Genomic DNA, 25,932 nt, shown 5'->3' on the forward strand with positions numbered 1-25,932 from the left:
GATACTATATATTGCTTATGTTATTTAGCTCAGCCTAAAGGATCTACTTGGGCAAATAAAAGCAAACCCAAAGAATACTGTGACAGAGATAGAATAGTCAGAAAGCTATATTTAATCTCTTTGTATAATACAGCAGCAAAGGAAGATTATTAATATACTGAATAAGATATATCTTATTTCTCTTTTTAAGAATAGTTCACTAATTATTGCTACTCCTAAGATTCAAAATCTAGCTATTTTTATTAATGCTAGTCTATAATATCAAGAGATATTCTATAATCTCCAGTCTAAAGAGCCAAAGCTTGTTCTAATCCAGGATATTAAGACTTGCTGGAACTTAATATTTCTAATACTTAGATATATAAAGTGTCTTTAATTAACCTTTAATATCTTTTGCTCTTAATATAATCAAGATCACTTTACACTGAGTAAAGAGAAGTAGAGATAAATTAAATATCTGCTATATATTATATAGCTATTCTTTAAATTTATAATTCTATTATCTAAAACAAAAGATATTAGTATTTATCTTATATTTAGTATCTATAACAAGCTTTTTAATTACCTTGAAAAGTTAATTTAGCAACTTTAAAAAAAGAGGATTCCTTAGAAGAAGATAATGCTAACTACTCTTTATACAGTAAAGAAGAAGCTTTCACAATACTATAGTATAACTAATAAGATTTATAGTAATCTCTATATAATTAATATAATTATTTCATCTCAGCAGAAGCTATAATTCTTTTTAATAAAGAACTAGAATAACAAATGGCGCTAAAGATACTGTAAAAGTCTTAAAGAATATCTTAAGCCATATAAATAATAACTTTTAGATATCTAGTCAGATCCAAAGACTCAGTTATTAGAAATAGCTATATCAGAGTTTAAAGAGATTTATAGACTAGAAAAGTCTTAGAATTTATTATCTAGATATAATAATAAGCTTATATAATACCTTAACAGTAGTAAGTACTATTATACTTTTACCTAACTTTAACTAATTTTAAATAGAGATACTGTTTAGACTCTACCTTATATCTTCTAGAAAGATTACTAATATAAATTTCTAGTACTTACAAGCCTTATACAGGATATTCTCTCAATACCTATAACTGGAGCAGGGATAGAGCGACTTTTTAATTCTGCTTATAATATCTATTATTATTATCAGGACTCCCTCAACTCTAGAACAATCCAAGACCTTATAATGTTTATATGTATATTAAAGTTTAAGATTGAGGAGAAACAACATATACTAATTAATAAGTATCTTATACTAGAAGAGATATAAGCAGCGGATAAAGAGAGAGAAACACAAGTAAATAATTTTAATTCAATCAGTGATAATAAGAAGAGTCAGAAAACAAATATAGCTTTAAATAAGATCCAGCCTGAAAACCAAGGTTCTAGTAAGCAAGCTCTAGGAAAAAGAAGAAAGAGTATTACTTCTGAACTAAAGAATCAAGATACTGGAAAAGCAGAAGATAATAAGATTATTCTTCCATTACCTGATATACAGCAATATATATCAGGAAGAATATAGAAGTATTCAAGGCTTTTGAATAAATATAAGATTAGATACTAGCTCTATATCTCTTAATCAGAAAATAAAGCTTGTTTTATCTTGATCTTATTATATATATAGATACTTAACTATAGATCTGTAGTGTAAACTAAATACATAAAAATACAGCCCAAATCTGTATAAATTATATAATTTATAATTATTCTATATTTGTCCAGTTTGACAACCCGCGGGTCACCCGCGGGTTACCCTCTGCGGGTTGGAACACATAACGGACCCGACCTGCGGGTAGGAAACCAGGACCCTCGACCCTCAAAAATGAGGGTTGAGGGTCGGGTAGCGAGGGTCACCCGCGGGTCATGGCGAGGTCTAGTTGGGCTGGGTTGGGCCGGGTTTCGTGGGCTGGGCCTAACAAGTCTATACAGTATAATATTAAGCTATAAAATCCCACTAAAATTCTATAGATATAGTACAGGAAGATAGAGAAAAGTATTATAAATCTATATATAACCTTAACTTAATATAGTTATATATAAAGTTAGAGAGAAAACTATACTTTAAAATCAGATTTAATTAGACTTGTTAGGCCCAGCCCACAAAACCCGGCCCAACCCAGCCTAACCTGTCAAGAAATGGGCTGGGTTTGTGTATATAAAAGTCCATACCGGGCCGGGTTATTGACTACCCCAGCCCATAGGTCAACAGGTTAACCCGCAGGTTACTAAGAGATAAAATATAGTAAATATATTATTTATCTATAGTAATATAAATAAATTATAGTATTAAGAGACTATATTCTATTAAGAATATAAATTATTGCTCTACTAGGAAAGGATCTACAGCTGTGGGCTCCTGCAGGTGATTCATATATATATATTTTGACCCATGGGTGGTTTGTATACAATCTTGACCCGGCCCAAACCCAACGGGCTGGGTTGCAAAACCTGAAAAACCCGGCCCAACCCGCGGGCCTAACAAGTCTAGATTTAATAGACTTAGTAATATTCTTTTTAATTTTTATAATTAAGGAAATTTTACTGATATCTGTTGGATATCTACTAAATATCTACTTCTGCCTAAGAATACTTAATTAGTATCTGGTATTATTGTTATCTAACATATTATAGTTATGTCTGTAGTATCATTTATCTATATCCCTGATATTTTTAGCTCTAATATTTGTAAGTCTCTTAATCTAATATTTATAGTTATTACTGCCTTGCTTCTGATTCCTTAATAATCATATTATAATTGTCAAGGATATCTACTATTCAGGGTAGAAGACCTGTCAACTAGGTAAGGATACGTAGGCTAGAAGGGAGAGAGGTCAAAGGCAGGCAGTAGATACTATTCAGACAGGAGACTGATTCTTGATCTCCTTCTACTACTAACTATTCGCTAATTTATAGCTGAAGACTCTGTATGTAAAGGGTTCAGATTTCCCGTTGAAAACCAAACTGTTGATGGCCTGATGTTCCTCATCGGTGACTGATTGTCCATGCACCTGGGTCAGGGTATCCTGTACAGCCATCAGGCTAAATCACTATTTAATCTGTGACAATTATACCCCCCTTTTTCTGAGCTGACTGTCCCCAGTCAGGATTTATGCATAGGTCGCGTGTAGTAGGCGACGCGTCGGGGAAGTATAAGTGGTTCTGTATAGAGACATGAATATCATATGGATAAGATCTGGCAGTGAATGGTGGTCATCTATAATAATAATATTAATATTGATAGAGGGTGCTAATAAGCTTTTATTCCTTATTTCTCTTTTTAATCTATTTATTTTCTATAATATCTCTCTCATATTCTGTTAGTCCTTATTCCTTCTTCTTTTAAATTAATCTATATATTATCTTTATTATTCTGATAGTATTATATCCTGTGATTGTTCTATTCTTAAAAATCCTGTGGAGCCGCTCTTTTTATGGTGTATATATTATCTTTGTATAGCTGTCAAGAATAATAGCTGAGACCCTGGTAAAGTATTTAAGATTAGATATATCTTTGATAGCGTTGCTTTGGTGTTGTGCAGCCAATATACTGGTAGAAACGCCAATTGTAACCAGGTATGTTTTCCCAATAATAATCTATATAATTAATACTAATTTAGTTAGACTTTACAGGAGATACTAGGGAATACTATAGATCTTTTTCTAGTCCTGGAATAGACTAGAGTGACTTTCTTTAGGAATAAGGATAAGAAAAATAAATATAGGAATAAAGATAAGAAATACTATATTTTCCTAATTAAGATTAAGGAGCAGATTACCAGTGCTATAATTATATTAGCTTATATTTTTGATACTTTTAAATAAGCTTACTACCGCGAATTCTGATTGACTGTGTGTAAGAAAGATAAAGCTATAGATAAACAGATCCTGATTTAGACTAGACTTACTAATATCTGGATAGGGAATCATGGCTGATTATAATACTAATATATCTCAGTGCTGCTCTTATCTTTTGGTGGGATTAGATATCATGCTTCTAGTAGATACTATAGCGCGTAGAGAATACTATCAGTCTTCTTTCTTATGCCTGCTGTCTCATGATACTGGGTTTTTAACCTGGCAGATTAGTCTCTGCCAGTTCCTTGCTACTGTTCAGGACATTGTTTATAAGTATTTCTGTGTCAATGATATTAACAATAATTTCAAGAATAAATAGACTAGGATCTATAATAGCTTTCTCTTAGCTTTAAATAAGATTTAGAGAACGGATTAGGCATATATATATATTTTAATAGTAATAGAAATTATTTTCAGTAGGCATATTATTAGTATTTCTACTTATAATTATAAATTTTCTTTTAGATATTTACTATATTTTCTGTAGGAATTTATTAATTATATTCTAAGGGCTACTCTATCTATTTAACTAAGAATTAAATTTCTCTATTTAAAATTTACTTTTCTTTAACTTCTTTAACTTCTTATTTATCTTTATTGTTAAGGTCTGGTATTAGTAGTAAATTAGCACTATTATCTTTATATTAGATCTAAGACTTTAATAGAGAGATATAAAATATATTATAAATTCTACTATATTTTTTAGATAGATAAAGCCAGTAGGCTTGCTTTCTGATAATATTAAGTACTTAAAACAGTCTGATATATTTAGACACAAGTTTTCAGGCCAGAACTTTTAGTTTAATATTTCTAGTAAATAATTATACTAAATTATTTTATTTAAATATTTTAGATTAATAATATTTTTTATAGTATTTTATTTATAATTCTGTTACTTTTTATTAATATTCTTTTAACTCTTTATAGAGTTTTTCTAATTTTTTAGTATAATATTATATTGCGGGAACCTCCTCTAAGTAAATACTGTTCTTGGTATATAAATAAAAGTTAGATAAATAGCCTAGTAAAATCTTGAATAGTAATAAGCTAATAGTTATATTTTAAGTATTATTATAAGTAAATTCAGCAGTAGAAAGAAGATTAGACTAATTAATTTATTCTTTATCTATAAAGTATTAAAGATAATATTTTAATATTTAGTTTATATATTCTATTTGGCCATTAGTTTATAGATAGAATACTATTAATAACCTAAGTTTAATATAGCTTAGATAGTAAAGACTTAACCAGAATTTACTAGTAAAAATAAGATCTTAATCAGATATAATACTATTTAGAGATCTGAATTATAATTTAATATTATTATAAAACAATTCAGCAAGTTTTGCTATATTAATTATTAATAAAACAGAAAGGAATAGAGACTATTTTAAAAAGCAGTTAACTATTATCTAGATTAAATTAATAGATTTAGTTTTAAAGACTATCTTAGATAGTCTAGTTATAAAATCTATAGATAGTTCTGTAAAGAATCTAGATAAAATTAATAGTAATTTTAATATTCTATATAGATAATATTTTAGAGCAGTTATTTCTTAATATACTGAATATTCTGTTATATATTCTGCAATATCTCTTTAAAGATTTATCCAATAAAACTTATATTTAAGTAGATTTTCAGTTTAGTTTTTTCTGAAATAGCTAGCAAGAGAATTATTATAATATAAAGTAATTAAGATTTACTGTAAATTTTTCCCTAATAGAATATATAGCTAATCTTTAAATTAAATAAGTTTATCTAAAGTAATATTCTAATTCTTATTTTTTATAAGTTCTTGCTCTATAGTAGCTTTTTACTATTAGATCTCCAGATTTTCAGATTATATTTATCTTATAAGGTCTTATAGATTCTTATTAATCTTGGCAGTATATATTTTCTCAGTAATATAAGTATATTATATCTAAGACTGGAAGATAAGTCAATTCTAATTTAACTTTTTTCAGATAGTCCAGTTAGCTATTTCTATACTGGTTCTATAATTCTCAGAATTTATTACTATACAGGTATTAAGCTTAAAGCTTTTCTGTAAAGATATCTTGCTAGACTTAAACTAGGTTTTCTTATATAAAAAATCCTTAATCTATAAGGACTGTATACCAGTGAATTACTATATAAACAGTAATATTAACTCTATATCTGAAGTATATTTCAAGACTTTTTCTAATTTCCAGGATAGTCTATTAGCAGGATTTGATTTCCCTGTCTAATACTTAATAATAAAATTAAAAGAAATTAGAAATATAAGTTAATAAGCTTATTATCTATTTAACTTAGTCTACTTTATAAAAACCTATAGATTTGAATAATTAGTGAAAATCTTAATAGTATATACTGTATCTTTAATATATTATTGCCATTACTTAAATAAATAGATAATAGTATATAATTCTTAATTAGATATACTGTAATTTAGCTCTGCTTTACTAAATTTATAGGACTAGATTATTACTAGATAATAAATATTATTTTTATCTAGTTAGAATAATATTCTAGCTATTTCTTTACTGGAAATATTAATTTTAATCTAAATTAATTACTGTGGGTTAAAGTGTTATAATAGAGATACTAACTAAAAAACAGTAATAAATTATTAGAAGACAAGCTTTTCTATAAGTATAAATTTTATTAGTCTAGATTTTTATTTCTTTTATAATTCTTTTAGTAAGGAGGTGAGTGATAAGATAATTTAGAAATAATTCTGAATAAATTATTAGTAAAAGTTATAAAATTCTAGAAAAATCTAGATATTATAGTAACTCTTAGATTTCTTCTATAAAATAATATTGTTCATATACTAAGAATCTATTGATATTCTATTTTAAAATATAATATATTCCAGGAATTTTATCTAGTACTGATAAAAAGTATATTTTAAAAGTTTAATATATAGATCAATATTTCTCAGATAATTCAGTACTTATTTAATATATTCAGTATAGATTACTCTATTTAATAAGAATATCAGAATATTATCTAGATAAGCTATATAGTATCTATCTAGAATATTATATAGAGCTATATATAAATAGCTCTGAAAAGTAGCAGATATATTAGTAAAACTAAAGAATATAACTAAATACTTATAGTAACTATATTATATATAAAATACAGTTTTCTATTTATTTTCTTTCTTAATTTAAATTTAATAGTATATATCTTGTATATTAATTTTAGTAAAGAACTTTACCCTGGATAATTAGTCTAAAATCTCTAATATAAGAGATAAAGAGTAATAATTCTTAACTGTTATTTTATTAAGTCCTTAGTAATCTATATATAATTAAAGATCTCTATTCTTTTTTAGTATAAATAAAATTAGTGCTTTGGCAGGGCTTTTAAAAGATCTAATTTATCTATATTCTAGATTTTTATTAATATATTTCCGCAGTGCGCGAAGCTCTTTCTAAGAGAGAGAGTAAATAGATCTATATAGTAATATTTTATTATTAATAAGATTAATTATATAATCAGTAGTTTTCCAAGATAGTATAATTCAGGATTATTATTTTAAGAAAATATCTTTATATTCCTTTAGTTCTGATAGGATTTTGCTATTATATTAAGAAAGTAGCGTTATTGATTTATCTGATAACTAAATATCTTTAGAGATTTTTATAACTATAAATATATATATATAATTTCAGGAAGCTTTTATAAAATTTTTAGTATTTACTAATTTAATAAATAAAAATCCAAATCACTATTTATAATTCTATAGTAAAAGATAAATCTTTAGATTATATAATATAGTTATTAATAAAAGAATTAGACTTTCTTTAAGATATAGATCTCTATTAATTACTATATATAATCTTATAAAAGTTTATATAGTTTCTTAAGAATTAGTAATAGTAAGTAAGAGTTTCTATATACTATATATAGAGATATTAATTTAATTAATTACTTTAATAATAGATACAGTAAGTTAGACTTACTTAAGTTAATAGATTTTAGTAAATTAGTAGCTAATAATATTAACTTTAATATAGCTATTAAGATTAGCAAATATTTTGATATTATTTTATATCTAAATAGAAATATAAAATCAAATAGTAGTCCCTACTAAGAAATAGAAAACTAGATTTATAGAATTTATTCTAACTTCTGATTATTTTCTGATTTACTATTTCTAATCTATATTTATTAAACTAATGCTTTCTTGTTTTTCTAAGAATATTAATTAGCAAGGTATAAATTACTATTATATTAATAGTATTATAATATATTCTCTTTTTTATTAGTAGGGTTCTTGTAAGTTTTCTTTAAGTTATCTTTTAGATTTCAGGATCTCTTATTTTTACTGGTATTTCTTATTTTCTTTAAGGTTTCTATTATGGTTTTATTATGTTTTTGCTTCTAGTATAGTTACAGAAGGCTCTAGTGATATATAACTAATATTATTATCTTATTATAAGTTTTAGGAAGATTTAAATGATATTCCTGAATATACTTTATTAAATCAGAAAAAAGTTTTATAAAGAAAGTGAGAGCTTATTCTTTTTCAGGTTACCTTAGGAAGTATTGTTCTAAGGTATTAAGATAGATATAAAACTTTTATAGATCTTAATTATTTTATTACTGAGCTTGTTAGAGTTGATCTATTATATTGGGTTGTAGTGTTACTGCATTCCTGATTAGAGTAAGAGTCTATTTAGTAAAATAGAGCCATAATTTCTTAGTGTCTTGTTACTATTCTTGCAACTTTTCAGCGAGATGACAATACTATCTCTACCTGTAAATCAGGAATATATAAGGAAGGACTATAAGAATCTTTTAATTATCTTTTCTAAGATATTTTTAGGCTGCTTTAAAAGAATATTCTAGATTAAGAATCTATTCCTGCCTTTACTGTAATTTGAAATTAAGGGTAAATTCAGGAAGATTTTTAAATAACTTAACAGTATAGCTATTCTTTAATAAAGTTAAACTGAATTACTGGTAACTTCTTAACAGTTTCCTGCTTTCTAGTCTGGTTTCTAATTATTGGATTGTTTCTTAAAGATTCTGGATAGTTTTACTGTTGTTCTGATCTCGGGTTCCAGAACTTATTTCTGGGATAGTCCAAGATAAAGATTATATCTCTTCCTTATAGATTCTTAGAAAAGGCAATATATTACTGTCAGAGAATTATAATAAGGAAGCTATTGACATCCTTAGGTAGTTAATAAGAGAAGAATCAGAATTGTCAAGGATATCTACTATTCAGGATAGAAGACCTGTCAACTAGATAAGGATATGTAGGCTAGAAGAGAGAGAAATCAAAGACAGGCAGTAGATACTATTCAGACAGGAGACTGATTCTTGATCTCCTTCTACTACTAACTATTCGCTAATTTATAGCTGAAGACTCTGTACATAAAGGGTTCAGATTTCCCGTTGAAAACCAAACTGTTGATGGCCTGATGTTCCTCATCGGTGGCCGATTGTCCATGCACCTGGGTCAGGGTATCCTGTACGGCCATCAGGCCGAATCACCATTCAATCTGTGACAATAATCACAAGCCTCTAGTTATTAATATAAGATATCTCACTATACAGATTTCTTTATTAATCTAGAACTTCTTTAATCTAACTATTTCATTAATATACTTAATAGTGAAATACTATTCTTAGCTTATCTTTTAGATCTTTCTCTTCTCTCTCAGTATTATAATATACTAGACTTAGTAGAGTATATTAACAAGCCAAGCCCTTTTAACAGTATTATTGTTACGCCTGGGTATTCGGGCAAGAGCTCTATAGATGTTAGCTGCCTTGCGTTGCGGTAATACTATACCTAGACAATGAATCCGACGTGATTCCAAGGGTGATCCTATCCAGGATCCAACAGTATGACCTAACCCGAGGTCCGACAATGTGCAACAATGTTCCGTGGGTAACTCAAGTCCAAAAGGCCAGGCCTACTAAGTACATATACTCAGTAGTTAAGGAAGTGCAAATAAGTCGATTACTAACTTGATACTAAAGGTGTATCCTAAGTAACAATGTTGATTGATCATGAATAACTTAACTAAGTACATGAATGAGTGTCCTTATATATCCCTATTTCCGTCTACCATTCCATATACCATATCATGGTAGTTCCCCATGGTAGTTGCTACCATATACCATTGCCAAGCTTTGGCAGTTGGTAGTCTACGATGCTTAGTAAGCCCTAGCGTCCGAGCTAGCTTCACGCTCAAATACCTTTGACAGTCATTCTTGTCCACTGATTGTTGTGTCGCCGGTTCTGCCGCTCGTATCCGCTTCCGATAGGTGCACTAGACAAGGGTCTGTAACAATTATATTCTCTTTAATAGTAATTTAACTAATCTAAAGATAGAGGAATCTAGAAGAGAGTTTGTAGAGTAGTGGTCAAAGACAGAGTATAGCTAAAAGCAAGATATCTGGAGGTCCATCCAATAGGATAGCAACTTAAAAAGTCTGATATTTGGTCATTATTTAATCAGGTTGCATATGTAAACACAGGTAAGCCAAAGATTATATACAAGTGCTGTTAAAGTTTAATCATTTACCCAGCATATCATTGTGCAGATTATTTGCTAATAAAGATCTATCTTGCTAGTGCTGTCTATGTTAAACTACAAACCTTGAAGAGTAAGAGACAGGGTATAGATTAATTACTACAAGACTTGATAAGTCTTTAACTATAGTGTTAATTGCAGCTCAGAGAGCCGCAGGTAGTAGGGGGAATAGCGTGCTACGGCGCCGCAGGTGGCAGGAGCAGAGGACTGGGTTTCTATTGAATGATCTACTACCATACACAGAGGTTGATCACTGGTTTCTGAAGCTATTGGGTTGCACTCAGAATTTTACCGCAGCGGGTAGCACGTGACCTGCATATGCTACTATATCACCTGCAGGCGCTGTGAGGTGCGCCTAACATTACCCCCCTCTCTCGGAAAGCCCTGGCCTCAGGGCTTCATAGGTGCTCATTTATACTGGCGTATGACCCCGGCTTATGCGGGGGTTGGTTGCGAGCGCGGGGTATAGGTGTTCAGTGGTTCTGAGCAGTGTATGATTCTATACTTGGGGATAGCCCCACATTTTCTATTTTAGGGAGTGTAGAAACATTAGTTATGTTGTAGAGGGTCTGATCCTGATTTCTGCCGCGTGCCCTATAGTCTGAAACGCCCGATTCCATTCACTTACTTGACATTAGGTGGTAATATTGTGTTGTGGTTATATTATACTATTTACTGATTCTGTTACCTAGGCGTTGCTTATATTATATATTATCTACTATATAGTGATTTCTTATATACTGTTTCTTATTCCTTTTCTTAATTACTAATCTCTTTTATCTCTATAGTAAGTACCTTGTTTTCCTATATCACACTGCGTGTTCAGGTTATTCTAATTACAGTATCCTATTCTGCTTATTATATTGCCTGTATCTTGTTGTTTTGAGGCCTCCTGAGCTATCAGGTGAGGCACTGTTATATTCTTTATTCTGCTGATAATTATATTCTATATTAAGCTCTTTCCTGCTCCCTTTTATAGCTTTGTCTGTGGGCTTGTGTGTATGCTGACTTTACTGGTATATTTAATAGATAGTTAAATATTGGTCTGCCGCTGCTTGTATACTCTACTGTACCAATAGGCATAAGAAGAAGAACCGTGCCTGTCTCCTGTATTATCAGTAGGCTTCAGTTTCTTCTGTATCTCCTCCTATATCGTCTTTCTTTGGGGGCTTTTTGCCAAGTCTATTTCCAGTCTTCTCTTTGGAGAAAGTGGTTATGTCTCCAGGCCCCCTTAGTAGGGATGATATCACGCTTTCTACTTTCTTGAGTAGGAAAGATCTCTCATTCTCTCTCTCTTTGGAGGATGAGGCCTCCTTATCTTCAGAAGATAACACAGACACCCCCTTATCTGAAAATAGTGGAAAGTGATGCCTGTGGTGTCTCCAGCGCTGCGGTTTAGCCCCATCAGAGATAAGTGTTACTTATATAGTCTGTGAGAGCCATCATGTCTGTCTTTATTATACAGGTGGTTACCACTGTTATGTGCCGGTAAGTGATATCTTATTCTGACTCCTACTACTAGGCAATGTTAATATGTGCGGCAGATGCCTCCTGGAGCCATTATATAGGCAGATACAGTATTGGTAACACGCCACTGCTTTGAGCAGTCTCTATCTACTATTATAATAAAGAAGACTCTCAAAGCTGCGGTTTATGCCCTCAATTAGGCCTCGCCATAACCCGCGGGTTACCCGAAACCCGCAGATTTGAGGGTTCTGGGTTGAGGCCTACAACTAGGCTGACCGTTGGGACGGGATAATCCCAGGGATTTCGGGATGGGATGGGGTTTTGGGATTTTGGGATGGGAAATGCAAAATAATGCCAAGACAAATATAGGAATCCTGTTTTTATGATTAGCCTAGATAGGAATCCCATTCTATTTTAAAATTAGGAATCCCAATCCTATTTTATACAGTTAAACAGGATGGGATTCCTGTTCTAGCCCTATATTTGGGATAGAATAGAAAACAGAATACCAAGAGAGAAAATAAGATAGAATAGGAAAATTCTATTCTATTTTATTCTATTCTATCCTATCCTAATAGTCAGTCTACAGATACTATTCGGATAGAAGACTAATTCTTGATCTTTTACTACTACTATTATTACTACTATTAATTCTTTAATTTATAGCTAAAGACTCTATATCTATATAATTTAGAATCTCTTAAAAATTAATTTATTATATAGTCTAATATTTCTTATAACTTATTACCTATATAACTAGGTTAGGGACTCTGACTGTTAGGACAGGATAATCTAGAGATTTTAGAATAGAATAGAATAGAATAGGATTTTAGGATTTTAGAATAGAAAATAGAAATTCTATTCTATTCTAAAATCCTAAAATAATACCAAGATAAATATAGGAATCCTGTTTTTATAATTAATCTAGATAGAAATCCTATTCTATTTTAAAACTAGGATTAGAAATCCCGCATTGTATAGTTAAACAGGATAGGATTTCTAGCCCTATGTTTAGGATAGGATGGGAAACGGGATGCCAAGAGGGAAAATGGGATAGGGAATGGGATACCAAGGATGGGATGGGACAGGAATGGGAATTTCCCATCCCATCCCAATGGTCAGCCTACCTAGCAGTCAAGGCAGCTCAGTATCTAAAATATCTTATATAGTTAAGTAGCTAAAGGAAGTCAGAATCTAGCTTTAAAAAGCTACTTAAAAATTAATATTATAGTCTTGATTTATCTATTAAAGCTGGCCTAAATTAAATGATTAAAGGTACTGAACAAGCTATATATGATATAATAATATTTAAGTATTAACTTAAGTAATATAAGGCTTTATATAAAAGGCAGGCTAGAAAGTGAAAGTGTTCTATTATACAGATTATTTTTAAAGAAGGCATATCAGTGCCTGAAGCCCAAATCCTTATAGAGCGCCGAAATCAGGCAGATGAAGCCAAACAGGCAGATAGGGCTCTGCCTACTGAATCGGCTCCTAGGCGCGCCCCACATAAATGTTCTGGCTGTGGTATACAGGGCCATAAAATTACGCACTGTCCGAATCGATAGAACTACTCATGTTTATATAGAAGTCTAAAGTCATGGTGTTTTGATCATTTTAAATTTCAATATGGTGTGTGGCGCGTCACCCGCTTACATGCGTCGCTCGTTTACCGATTACGTTATATCTCTGTAGGCGCGTCTCATGTCTTTGCGTTTCTTTCCCCACGCTAGAATTCTAGATAGATAGCGCCGATAAACATCATTTTGAGAGGCTGTCACAATTTCCCCATGCGGCTAAGTTAGTAGCTGCTGAATGGCTATCCTGATGCAAGTAGGGCCGGGGTTAGTTACTGCCGGCTGATTTTGTCCATGCGAGGCGAGCAGGGTTCGCGGATTTGGCAAGGCCATAACCAGGCCAATTCATTAATGGAATCTTTACATTCAGTAACAGCCTTCTCAGCTGTTAACCGAAGTTTGTCCTTTGCTAACAGATAGGAAAATAACAGGGACATTGAGTATTTCTTGGTACAAATAATAAATGAGCTTAAGAATAAGATAAAAAAGTAATAAAACAAACATGCCTATCTTAATTGGCCGGAACTATTATCCTTCCCACCTATATATATTACATGTTCCTCTGAATCACCGGAGGACGCTGGTAATATGTCAACCAGTCTATGGAAGTACAGATGTGCAGGAACCCCCACGCCTCTGCATCATCATAAAGTACTTTCATCCAACCGACATCCTCCAAAGTACATCCCTCCAAAGGCTCATACTCTTGCAACTGGGCAGATCTCCCACACTCCGCCAATTCATCCTCGTCCAGTTCCTCCGGCTTCCAATCCCCATTAACCAGGCGCACAAACCCAGTTTCATTACAGTCATCCAGATCAGGAGCGCCTAGGACTGACTCTAAAGCTTCCTGGTCCACCATAACAAAGAACCGATACCGACCTGACTGTGCAAAGTGAGCATGATCAATGCCCTGCTCCTCTTGTGGCGCGGTCGCAGCCCACTCTTGGAAGTGCTTGCGTAGAAGAGCGGTGTTCGCGCCGTCAAAATATCTGTCTTCAAAGACTATAGGGGCGAAGCTGTCTAAGAGATCCAGACCGTTATAGAATTCAAGCTTTTCAGTGACATGGTAGAGAAAGCGAGTCATAAATTTTTCCCAGTCAGAGTCGCTTTGATATGTGCAGCGATAAATCACAAAGCCCCAGGTTTTGAATTTATCCTTTTGGAGGAGCCGTTCCAGTTCGTCGGCAGTGTTATAAGTTGTTTCCATCGTGGGGTCACGTTTTGATGGCTGTATGGGCCGGTCTTCGTTGGGGATCTGCAAGGCACTCATTGTGGTTCGGAACGGGTGGAAATGCAGGCACTTGGCGGGATGTGAAGCGCGACCGATGCTAGTGGGAAAGCGCGCGACGCTGCGGAAGCGATGGAGGGTGGGGAGTTTGTGTTGGTTGTAGATGGAGCGAAGAATTCTCGTTGTATTCATTATAATAAGTTGGGAGAGATGTTTTGATTCATGGTCCGCGGTTGAGCGGGCGGAGGAATGGGGGGATAGTAGAAAATATGGTTAAGGGGAGCTGAGGTGTGTTTCAAAAAGCACTAGTGTACTTCTTGTCTTGGCAGTAAGATTGTTTACATAGTAATTTATGAGAAAGCTCTTAGATTCAGGACAGATCATGAGGAAGCAACCCGGCAAGATGTGTTAGTGGCGCTCTGACCACCCACCGCCTTTCGCCAGTGGGTGGTCGTCAGCGGAACGCAATTTTCAACGCAAAGCAAAATAATTGAATTCCTAACTTTTTGAAGCTCTACAGACCACCTAAAATGCCTAAAATACTTAAAAATCTAGATAAGCGTGTAAATGAGGCCGCTGAAGCTGCTTGCCAAAAACAAAATCTGAATATTGCAGAAATTACACAGTAATTCGGTGCCCTGCACGATACACTGTACGGCCGTCTTCACAAGAAAGGAAACGCCTGTACAGCTCAAATCCCTGCAAATAAAGTATTAAATCAGTATCAGGAGAAGGCCTTAGTACACTGGATTACCTGTATATGTGATATATACCTTCGCGTCACGATCACGATGCTTGAAGAATGGGGAAATCTCACTGTACAGTATGTTGATCCCGAGAAGCATATCAGTAGATTATCGGCTTATTATTTTGCTAAATAGCTTCCTCCTAAGCTTAAATTAAGCCCTGTAATTCAAAATATAAAGGAGAAGAAGTGTTTAGATATAGAGAATATTAGACAGCTTCAATTTTGGTATAATTAGCTTGTAAACTTGCTGAAAGCAGTTCCCGCTTGCCTTGTATACAACTTTAATAAATATGGCTTGCTTTTAACCAGGTAGTGGAAAAAACTAAAAAGTGCTTAGTATAAAAGCTGATTTACTGAATATTCAGAGAATATTACCGCGCTTGAATGTATACCTGCAGATGGCTGGATTATGAAGCCGCTTCTTATCTTTAAAGGTAAGACGTTTATAGAATCATGGTATAATAAAAAGCTACCGGATGTTACAGACCCTTGTCTAGTGCACTTATCGGACGCGGGATCAGACGGCAGAACCAGTGACACAACAGTCAGGGAACCAGACACTAGCGCCAGGAAAGGGAAAGCACCAAGGAACACCCACTTATGAGATCAACTATCTTGTATACATAATTAATGAATCACGTGATCTAGAATATATCACTAACAAGCTATATCATGGCAGCGCTATAATTGAAACATGTCAGCGACATGATATGATATATCAGTAATATAATATATCATTGTGATTCCATTAGCCAGCCACATAACCACTAGGCTAAAAGCTCAGCAATTGACTACTTAAAAAGTAGTCAACCTGTTAAGTGGTATATATATAAGGTGGTCCTATCTCATACTAGGAACCACATCCTCCCCCACTTAGAATAAGCTTGACCTCAAGCTTATAGTGGATCCAGGATGGCCAATCTATATATAGGGCCCAAAAGTCGCCTTAGTATGCAATCACATAAGGCATGCTTAGTAAGGCTTTTGTATGTTAACTTAGGGTATTGGATTTCACGTGCCTCTAGGTAGGCTGACCTAGGCTGACCGTTGGGACGGGATTCCCGTTCTAGCCCTATATTTGGGATGGGATGGGAAACGGGATGCCAAGAGGGAAAACGGGATGGGATGGGAAAGGAACAGGAATGTCCCATCCCATCCCGTTTTCCCTCTTGGCATCCCGTTTCCCATCCCATCCCAAATATAGGGCTAGAACGGGAATCCCGTCCCAACGGTCAGCCTAGTTCGACCCAACCTGACAACCTACGGGTTATGGCGAGGCCTATAAATACATGAACAGGTATCTGGCAGTATACTCTAGTCCAGGGCAATTACCTAGTGCGCGTCAAAAGTTAAGCTTTATTAGTCCTGTTATATCCTAGATATCTGGGAACAAGGTTCTATCTGGAAACTTCAGCAAATACCGCATCCAGGTGTTGCGGTAACTCAGTAGATATGTTTCAGACACTGAATTCCGGCTCTTAAGAATAAGTTATAATCCTGCTTAAGGAATTCTTTAGGGTATAGTTAAATTATCTGGAAGTAAAAAGCTCGGCACAGGCATTCAACTCCAGGTAGATATAGAGGAAAGGATAGATAAATAAGATAACTTATTCTGGCTGCACTGTTTTCCTGGAAAACAGATCTTACTAACAATAGGCTACATGAAATAATTGTAATAGTGGATATTATATTACTGACACTGTCCTGGAACTGGGCCGCGCATAACCAGTAGAACTCCACTAGAATCAATAACCTTTAGGCAGTAAGCAGCCATTATAAAGTAGAAAGAGATCTTAATCTAGTGTACTGATCAGTATCTAATGCTGTGTGGATGGTCCGGTGCTATATTTCGCAGACAGATCCAGGAAGGCATGTATTAATTAACTAAGAGTCCTAAGGATGACTCGCTGAAATTTATTGTCAAGCCTGTCTTCTATCCAAGGAAATGTCTCCTGAATCATCTGCAGCAAAGACATGTGCCTAGAGCCATAAATCCAAAGAACAAGGGACCGCATAAACCCCGAAACCTGGCCATGAGAAAGAGAAACAGGGAAGCCTAATAACAAGAGAACTTTTTTAATTTAATGACTCTTAAAAGATAGCGGGATTTTGTATTACTGAATATGCAAGATAGATATTGCCGCATCCGGGAGAGCCAAAGATGTAGAGGGCACTCTGCCCTTCCTTGATCCACTTTTAAGATTCAGTGGTATGGTAGAGCCAGAGACAAGTACCCGAGTCAGTTCAGACTTCTCAGGAGTGGTCAAAGCGCGTCTGTCTATGCAACACGGACAGGTTAACAACGATGGCGTTTGAGGGGAAGCAAGTCGAAAAGAAAAAGAAATGAAAAGAAAGCAAATAAAGGGGACCACAAGGATTTCGAAAAACGAACGATAAGGAAACAGACCATCAATTTGCGCTAAGTTGGCAGCAAACAAAGCACAAGTATTGTGGCTCCAGCGTTGTCAAAGCTAACCTCGTATTGGACCTTTCTCATATACTAGACCTTTTAGAATGGACTGTAGATTTGTGGCATATTTTATGTGCTTCTAAACCTGAGGCCAACTTGTACTGAACTTATTTCGTCTTTTGTTGAAGACGGAATTCTGTGCATGTAGTGCAATTATATTACAATATCACACATACTAACCCTCTCAACCACAGACATATATCACCACATCTTGAGGAAGAAACCTAGAATAATGTTACTTAGCCTTAACTGTAGTTAGGCGTCGTTCTAGAAAGTCAAAGATAACTTGATGTAACCTGAAAAAGGTGCCTTGATGGCAATGCGTGTCGAGACCTTCATCAGCTCCTAGACGAACAAGTTCATGCTCACATCCCAGGTGACTGCAAAGTAACTCCGGCTGACCTTTGAGAAAATGATCATTTTCTGCATCGAGGACCAGGCAAGGGGTTGATATCTTGTGAGCCAACCCTTCCAGAGTGTAGAGGTTGACTGCACGCATCAGCTCTGTCTCTGATGTCACCCCAAAAGTCCATTTGCCGTTGCGTAGGGCCCACCGAACACCCGTATCCAGAGATTGAACACCACGGAAAATGAAATTGCAAATAGAATCATATTCGCGTTGGACAAGAGTTTGCACGAAAAATGGCTGGTTCGCTCGAAACGCATATCCGAAGTCGTACACGCCGTCATCCAAAATAATCGCCTGGGCTCGATGCTCCTGTGAGGCTCCTCGTGCCACCAGAAATCCACCCATACTCCAGCCAAAGATCGCTATAGCATTGGAGTCGACATCCTTGCGATGCAAAGCAAAGTCAACCACGGGGGTTAACACGTTCTCCCAGTCGGGGCGGAAGTATAGGCGCTGTCGTCGGACAGCTGCACCCTGGCCGGGGCCATCAAAGGCGAGAAAGTTGTATCCTCTTGCTAGGGCTGCAGCTCCAAGGGCAAACCACGCTTCGCTCGCGGTAGAATCATACCCGCCGTTAAAGATAATAGTACGTCGCGCATTACCTGTACTGTCCGGGCTGACAAAGTAACCAGGGAGGGTTGTGCCTTGATAGGGAATCCTGATCGATTCGTAGGCATATGTAGACACCGTCATCGCCTCTACAAACGCGGTCTCCGATCTTTCGTACACCAACTGTGCTGTTTTATCGTTGTCATAGTTATCGCGACGGAAGAACTCGGCGGTTCGGTAGTAATTTGACGAACGAAGATAGCCCTCGTAGGCACTGACAGTGTTGTTCACCGATGCTGAATGCTCTGCACCGGAAAATGCTCGGTCTGCGGCCTTTTTCCATTCAATCAACCAGTCGTCTTCGTTGCCAGCTCGAATTTTGGAGATGATCGCTATCACCTCCCCAAGATCTGCTCCACCGTAGTTACTGTACCCAGCGGCCCGAAGTGTCTCATAGCTGAAACATTCGTTGGACTTGAAAAAATGGTTGATAAGCATGACCACTTGAGCCCTTGATCAATTCTAGGCATAGCTAGCTCGACATAGTATACAAGTGAGGATAGGATATTTATAGTATCTCATTGAAGAGCTGGTCACTGAGTCATGTGACAGAATTGCCGAAGTCGGTCCGAATCATTAGCTCAAAGTCGGGCCGAGTCATACCCCATCTCAATTCCACTAGGTCCGATGAGCAGGTCTAAAACCCAAATTTGCAATATCTATGGGGATTAATATTATGTATATTATGTTCATTTGTAAGCTAGTGATGACACGAGACGTGAGTCACGGGCTTCAAAGGGAGATTGGCTAGCGGTGGCTCCCTAAATAAGTTTGTGTGCTGCAAATATGAAATTATTTTCTCGTCATATCCTAACTTAGCATTTTGATTCCTACCACTATATGCTCATAAGGGAAGCTAACTCACCATTTCAAATCAAATTGTCATACAATCTGAGGAAGGTAGCCTCTGTTGGCCATCTCCGGAGTCAAACTCTGATATGAGCAACGCTATGAGCCAGAATACTTTTGACAGGGTTGTCCAATTGGCTGAAGATGACCCTGTGCATCCCTATAACATAGGTTTAGCTAGAAAGTGGCTGGTTGTTACTATTGTATCGCTCTGTTCACTTTGCGTGTCAGTATTCGAGGACTATAGACCATAACTTTCATTACCTAGCAAGCTGAGAGTTGATTAGGGCATGCACATCTTCGATATACACAACAACATACGACCAACTCTTCAATAAGTTTCACTGTTCCCGCGAGGTTGCGACTCTGGGCCTATCACTGTTCGTATTTGGCATGGGTTAGTCCGGCATATTACCCTCTGCTTGTTTGTTACAGGTAAATCCACTGACCTTTCGTCCGCTTAGGCTTCGGTCCATTGATTTCAGGTCCTTTATCCGAGGTACGACAGAGGCTTGCGGGTTCTTAAATAAAACCTAACCCATACGATAGCTTTACGGGCGTAGGATCATTTTTCTCACTTCATTCACATGCTTTCTTATATGGCTCGTACCTTGTGCTTTGGCGAGAAACATCCAAACACTACTCATCGCTCGGTTCTTCAATGGGTTTGCAGGCAGCGCCTTCCTCAGTGTTGCAGGAGGCACAGTAGGTGACTTATTTCCTCGGCATCAGCTGGCTGCTCCAATGATGGTGTCTACCGCAAGTCCCTTTGTTGGACCTGAGCTTGGGCCTCTGTGAGTGTACCTTATGGACTTTGTCTTCCTATTTAGCCTTGAACTTATAGGTAGCCTTATCACTCGTTGAAGTGTAGGTGGGTTTGTAAACCAGTATGCAAATTGGTATGTATGAGAGGGAACCCGACTAAACTCATGGGCTGGTAATACCATTCTAAAACTGTGAATACAGGCGATGGACCTTTTACACCCTACTGTCCTGGGCTGCAGCAATGCTGGTCTTTATTTACGTATTTGTGCCCGAAACCCATCATCCAGCGTAAGTTCACCGCACCTCATACCCCTCTGAAGAAGCTAACACTGCTTCCCAGCATCCTGACACAAAAGGCACAAGAGATCAGAAAGCAGACCGGAAACCCGTGGCCGCTTGGACCAAGCGAGAGTGCTAACCTCGCTCCGAGCCAGTTGATCCTCCGTTCCGTCGTCAGACCGGTCATGCTCCTGACTTTAGAACCTATGTGCCTAAGCCTCTGCATATATTCTTCACTCTTGCTGGGCATACTTTATCTGTTCTTTGGCGCATTCCAGATTGTCTTTCAATCCGTATATGGATTTGAGTTATGGCAGCGTGGGATCACCTTTATCAGTCTTCTTGTTGGGATGATCCTGGCCGTTCTTTCAGATCCATTTTGGCGCTCGAACTACCAACGGCTGGAAAGAGATCATCATGCCCAAAATGGCGAAGGCTCAGGATTCTACCCGGAATGGAGGCTTCCTCCAGGTATTTCTTCTCATTGACATTCCATCTGTGTTGACACGTAATAACTGATGATAACTCCTGAACCTACAGCTATAGCGGGAGCACCCTTGGTAACAATGGGGCTTTTCATTTTCTTGTGGACAACCTACAAAAGTATTCACTGCATCGTCCCGATGATCGGAAGTGCACTTTTCGGAGCTGGGTAAGTAGCCCTATCAATCCACCAGCGAACTTCAACCAGGACTATAAGATATCGCCTGAATTACAACCTATGGTAAAGAAATGCGTCTTTAATCTTATTATAATAGCACAATTCTGGTCTATTCGGGGATCTTTACGTTTCTCATCGACGCTTACCCAAGCTACGCTGCCAGCGCCTTAGCGGCGAACAGCTTTACTCGATCGACATTCGCAGGAGCCTTCCCACTGTTCGGGACCCAGAGTGAGTTCGCAGTGATGACCACTCATGGAAAAAAAAACTTACTTGTGTCTTATTGTCAGTGTATGAACGCTTAGGGCTACACTGGGCCTCGTGTTTGCTCGCGTTCCTTACTTTGGTGATGTTGCCGTTCCCGTAAGTGGCTTTACCATCATTGTGCGAGATACTTTCATGACTGATAAATCTGCGGGCGATAGGTATATATTCTACAACTACGGGCCACAACTTCGCAAAAGAAGCCGATTTACCTCGTAGTCGGCTTGCTTTGCTGTCTGTTCTGGCCGCACTTACGCGAGAGCCATGAGTACCGCGCCTTTCCAATGTTCTGGGGAAGCGGGATTATGGAAGATTTCCTGGTGAAATACATGTTTTCGAACTTTGGGTGCACATTTGGTTGTCTTCAATGGCAACCATGGTTTAGGTCTTAGATGCGCGGTGGAGCTTCTAGAAGCTATTAGAGCGGGATATATTAGGTATAGATATAATAGACTTAGACATAGATTACCCAAATTAGCCGATAGATTGTAGCTTGGAATCTTCTGCGTATAATCTATTAGGTCATGGAACGGAAACGAATCGTTCAACAATGCAACTACCTCTACGTAAGATGTGAAGCATGGTAGCTTATTTATGGGGGAGTGGTGATAGTACGACTATTACAATCCTATAATTGTACAAATATAAATGATGTTAACTATGTTACTCAGTGTAAGCCATAGAGATTGCGAACAATACAGATTGTTTTCCGATGGATTCCGTTAATCGGTATGGCGGATGACACAAATGATCGTTGGACTAGAAAATAGTGAGAAGCCACTCCAACGGAATTAAGGTTTACCACGATGCGTTCGTAGTAGAGTATATAAATATTATACACGATGCTCAAGGCTCCAAGAACTGAAGCAATATGTGGTTGACAATTGAATCTACTTCTGAAGCTGACTAGTCCAACCTCTCACGGAACAAATGCTAGCTGTACAAGAATACAAAATCAATGGATCATTGCTCAACTAAAGATCCTCCACCCTTGTTGGAACATGTGTAAGGGTCCGAAGCCTGCAAACTCCTCGACCCCGGCTTCCGCAAAAGACAGATTATACCAGGCATCATCCTGAACTATACTGGAACGGGTTGTGAATGTCGTACTAACGGGCTCTGTATTAAATTGATCGAGATCATAGTCATTAGATATGATTGACTGTGGAACCTGTGGTGTAGTATCGACTTCTATAACGCTCCGGTCGCTCACCAAGGGGCCCTGATATTCGTGCGAGGGGCCTGTCGGCGATGACAGTCTTTCATGGGCATTAGGCCGCACGTTCTCCGTAGTTTTTGATGGTAGAGGGTCCGACAACAGTGGATTAGTCTCTGATGGGTTACAACCGGAGACTCTAGTGGCGTGTGGACCGGTCTGCTCATTTTGTGATCTGCAGCTAGATAAATGGAGCTGCAGTGCAGCATCAAGCGTCACCCACTACATATTATGATGTTAGAACTATGGTACAACTAACAATCTCCTAGTGTTTACTCACAGAATGGTGTAAAGCCCTCCAATAAACTCGCAGTGTGTTGAGTAAACGAAGAGTCCCCTTCACAACCGATAATCCATGACTCTCTGGATGCGAGCCGTGGCCTATTCTTTGCGATTGTTTGCATTTGCAGGAGATCTCAATGGCCAAGGAAACACTACCTGTGATAAAAGCACCATAGCCTACAAAAGGCGGTAGAAGCGTGGCATCACCTTTCCCATACATATAAGGAGCTAATAGTGCTTCGAACATACCGACTTGTTCTATAACAATCTCGGCACTTTGCTTCACAGTTTCGGAGTCTATCGTGGGCTCACAGCGAAGACCAGAAAATAAAGGAACGACCATTGAATGCAGAGTGATTTGGCATTGGTGGTAAAGGGCTTTGATGAATAGTACCAGAGGGGTGCTCTCCACGCCATGGACGCTGCGAGAGTTTTCTGGATCCCCGTTGGCTATTGTAGTATCAAAGACTGAGGTTGCCAAGCGTGAGAGTCTTTGCAGTGAATCGAGATGCTGGGCAATGCTGGAGGAAGCGCAATCGCGAACCATGAGCTGAACTTTGGCCCTAGGGAAAGAAACGGCGAAATGCATTCAGCATCAGCAAGAAACGAATAAAAAATAGTGTAAAATGTTGGATAAACTTACCACACACCGACCATTTTGACCAACAATGCTGCCGCTACAGGAGAGCGAGTATTCTTGTACTGAGATCCCACCAGGCTTGAGCACCAATTATGGTCCATCGTCTCACCCATAATAATCTTGTGACCGGAAACTACATGTGATATAGCAGCGGGAAGTGGGATCATCGAGGCTTCTTGCCAGGATGATCTGACGTACGGCTCCGGTTCCATTACTATACATGTAGATATCCAGCATGCCCAAAAACATCGCCGCTGAAGCTCTGATTCAAGCGAGATGTAGGACGTTTCCATCCCATCAACGATCTTTTTGTTATATCCAAGGAGATCACACGAACGGTAGGCCATTGCTAGGACAACCTTAGCAAACGGTCTCGATATGGAAAGAGCACTCAAATATCATAACAACATGAAGCATTCCGAGAACGGGGATACTAGACGAAACATACCAAGACATATATGACCAGTTCTCGGTTCACCGATCCCAAACAAATACAGTTGTAAGCAATGAAGCGCTTGCAGAAGCGTCAGAGATGGTTCTATGCAGATCGATGACATAGCTTCCCTTAAAGCCGACTTTGCCCATGGAAGCCCGCAGGATGAATATGCGCTCAAAAGTCTCAATTCCGACCATGCGATCGGTTCCTCATCATTGTCTTCGTTTTCCCGAGCAAGAAATCTTCGTCAATAAATTAGCCAACCAGTCAAGAGGTAGAAGTGGCAACATACAACGTCGCCAACGCAAATAAAGCCTTGAGAAGGACCCCAGGGACCTTTTCGTCGAGATATTGCTGGAATAGGGTAGATTTACAAAAGAGAACGGATGCATTGTATATTCGCGTGAAATAAATGTCTAGTAGGGACAGCCCAAGGGCTCGAGGTGGCAGAGGCGGCTGGTCTACATCAGGTATTAATCCCTCTTGCATCAAACTCGTGTTTTGCAGGTGAGTTGGGTATGATTGAGAAGAAATATTGATGGACTCGAGCCCGTCTGTAAGGTGGCTAGTTCGAGCCGCAGAGTGTGGGGTTGAGCTGATAAGCTCCTCTTGTGCTTCGCTATTCGGCCAAGCGAGTCCCTCTTCATTTTGAATTTCCCTACAGTGAGAGGAAGCCAGATTGTTGAGGCGAAAGCTTGAGCTGACAGTAGTCTCTTGTGCGCCAGAAGCGGAGGCATTGTCACGATACCCACGTTGGTCAGGGCGGGCTACCTGGCGCACGCCGCGAGAGCTACGGCGCAATTTCCGACCCCGGCGAACTGCGGGACTGGGATATATACAACGGGTTTGCAACCGCTCGCACCGAGCGCATGAAGGACGTTCCCGGCTACATCGGAGCTATCACAATGACAGAAACGCTCAGCACTGTATAGGGTGATCCTGCAAAAATCGCCGATTTACCTACTTTCTGATCTCGACAACTCTGGCACGCGGTTATAGAGTGTTGCACGTTCTGATTCGGTGTAAGCGAGCCTGCTTGCATATCGCAATAGTCCGTGGATATATGTTTGGCAATAGGAGAGATGAAGGATCTCAAAGAGTCGGACTGAGTCTCGAGTTGTCTCACCGCTTCAATCACCGCCGGTGGCTTTTTCTGCCATACTTCGGGGCCCTCGCGCACTCGGCCCGAATCGAGGTGGGAATAATGACCTGCATAGTGTGTGACAATGTCTGGTAGGTAAACAGGAAAACCATCCAGTAATCCCTGTACTTCTAATGAGGGACCTGGTTCCTGCGACCGTTTTGGGCATTCTTCTGAATGCTTTCGCCATTGGCGAAAACCCGACTACGCTGTTGGGTGCTTCTGATTATGGTGTAGAATGATTGATTCTCTTAAGCTACGGGAGCAGGATGCTGCTAAGTTCTACATACAAAGCGGTGAAAGGGGCGGTGCAGTAAGGTAGGCAGAAAGGAACAGGAGCGACACGGAGACATAATAGTGGAATAGAACCGCAACATCTGCTGCCTGGAGGTGTAGGGATTTTAAGCTGCACTGTAATTTGAGCAAGGATCTGCTCAGGATTAAAAGGAACTAATCCAGTTGCTCA

At 37.5% G+C, this 25,932-nt stretch overlaps 4 protein-coding genes across 4 annotated transcripts; 1 reads left to right on the plus strand and 3 right to left on the minus strand.

Annotated features, from left to right (window-relative positions):
* Nucleotides 1-13,909: 13,909 nt before the first annotated feature.
* On the minus strand, nucleotides 13,910-15,025 carry BDW43DRAFT_294322 (uncharacterized protein). The gene has a single exon (XM_032043931.1). The coding sequence runs from the start codon at nucleotides 14,887-14,889 to the stop codon at nucleotides 14,017-14,019; it is 873 nt and encodes a 290-aa protein (XP_031894208.1). The 5' UTR covers nucleotides 14,890-15,025; the 3' UTR covers nucleotides 13,910-14,016.
* Nucleotides 15,026-18,150: 3,125 nt separating this feature from the next.
* Nucleotides 18,151-19,394, minus strand: BDW43DRAFT_323915 (Alpha/Beta hydrolase protein; the record flags this gene model as incomplete). The annotated part of the gene is made up of 1 exon (XM_032049841.1): nucleotides 18,151-19,394. The coding sequence occupies exon 1, from the start codon at nucleotides 19,369-19,371 to the stop codon at nucleotides 18,151-18,153; it is 1,221 nt and encodes a 406-aa protein (XP_031894209.1). The 5' UTR covers nucleotides 19,372-19,394.
* Nucleotides 19,395-19,871: 477 nt separating this feature from the next.
* Nucleotides 19,872-21,970, plus strand: BDW43DRAFT_304668 (MFS transporter; the record flags this gene model as incomplete). Its single annotated transcript, XM_032045641.1, has 11 exons — nucleotides 19,872-20,008; nucleotides 20,070-20,179; nucleotides 20,247-20,281; nucleotides 20,332-20,576; nucleotides 20,649-20,681; nucleotides 20,749-20,835; nucleotides 20,888-21,297; nucleotides 21,367-21,478; nucleotides 21,585-21,718; nucleotides 21,778-21,850; nucleotides 21,913-21,970. 11 exons carry the CDS (start codon nucleotides 19,872-19,874, stop codon nucleotides 21,968-21,970), a joined length of 1,434 nt encoding a protein of 477 aa, XP_031894210.1.
* Nucleotides 21,971-22,624: 654 nt separating this feature from the next.
* BDW43DRAFT_247250 (uncharacterized protein) lies at nucleotides 22,625-25,688 on the minus strand. Its single transcript, XM_032039757.1, has 6 exons — nucleotides 25,290-25,688; nucleotides 24,618-25,222; nucleotides 24,338-24,567; nucleotides 23,893-24,238; nucleotides 23,248-23,812; nucleotides 22,625-23,189 (listed from the first exon to the last, which is right to left on the minus strand). The coding sequence occupies exons 1-6, from the start codon at nucleotides 25,365-25,367 to the stop codon at nucleotides 22,722-22,724; spliced, it is 2,292 nt and encodes a 763-aa protein (XP_031894211.1). The 5' UTR covers nucleotides 25,368-25,688; the 3' UTR covers nucleotides 22,625-22,721.
* Between the last annotated feature and the right edge of the window lie 244 nt (nucleotides 25,689-25,932).

The sequence above is a fragment of the Aspergillus alliaceus genome (genome assembly GCF_009176365.1).
Source record: "Aspergillus alliaceus strain CBS 536.65 unplaced genomic scaffold BDW43scaffold_88, whole genome shotgun sequence".
In the NCBI taxonomy this organism is placed as follows: domain Eukaryota; kingdom Fungi; phylum Ascomycota; class Eurotiomycetes; order Eurotiales; family Aspergillaceae; genus Aspergillus; species Aspergillus alliaceus.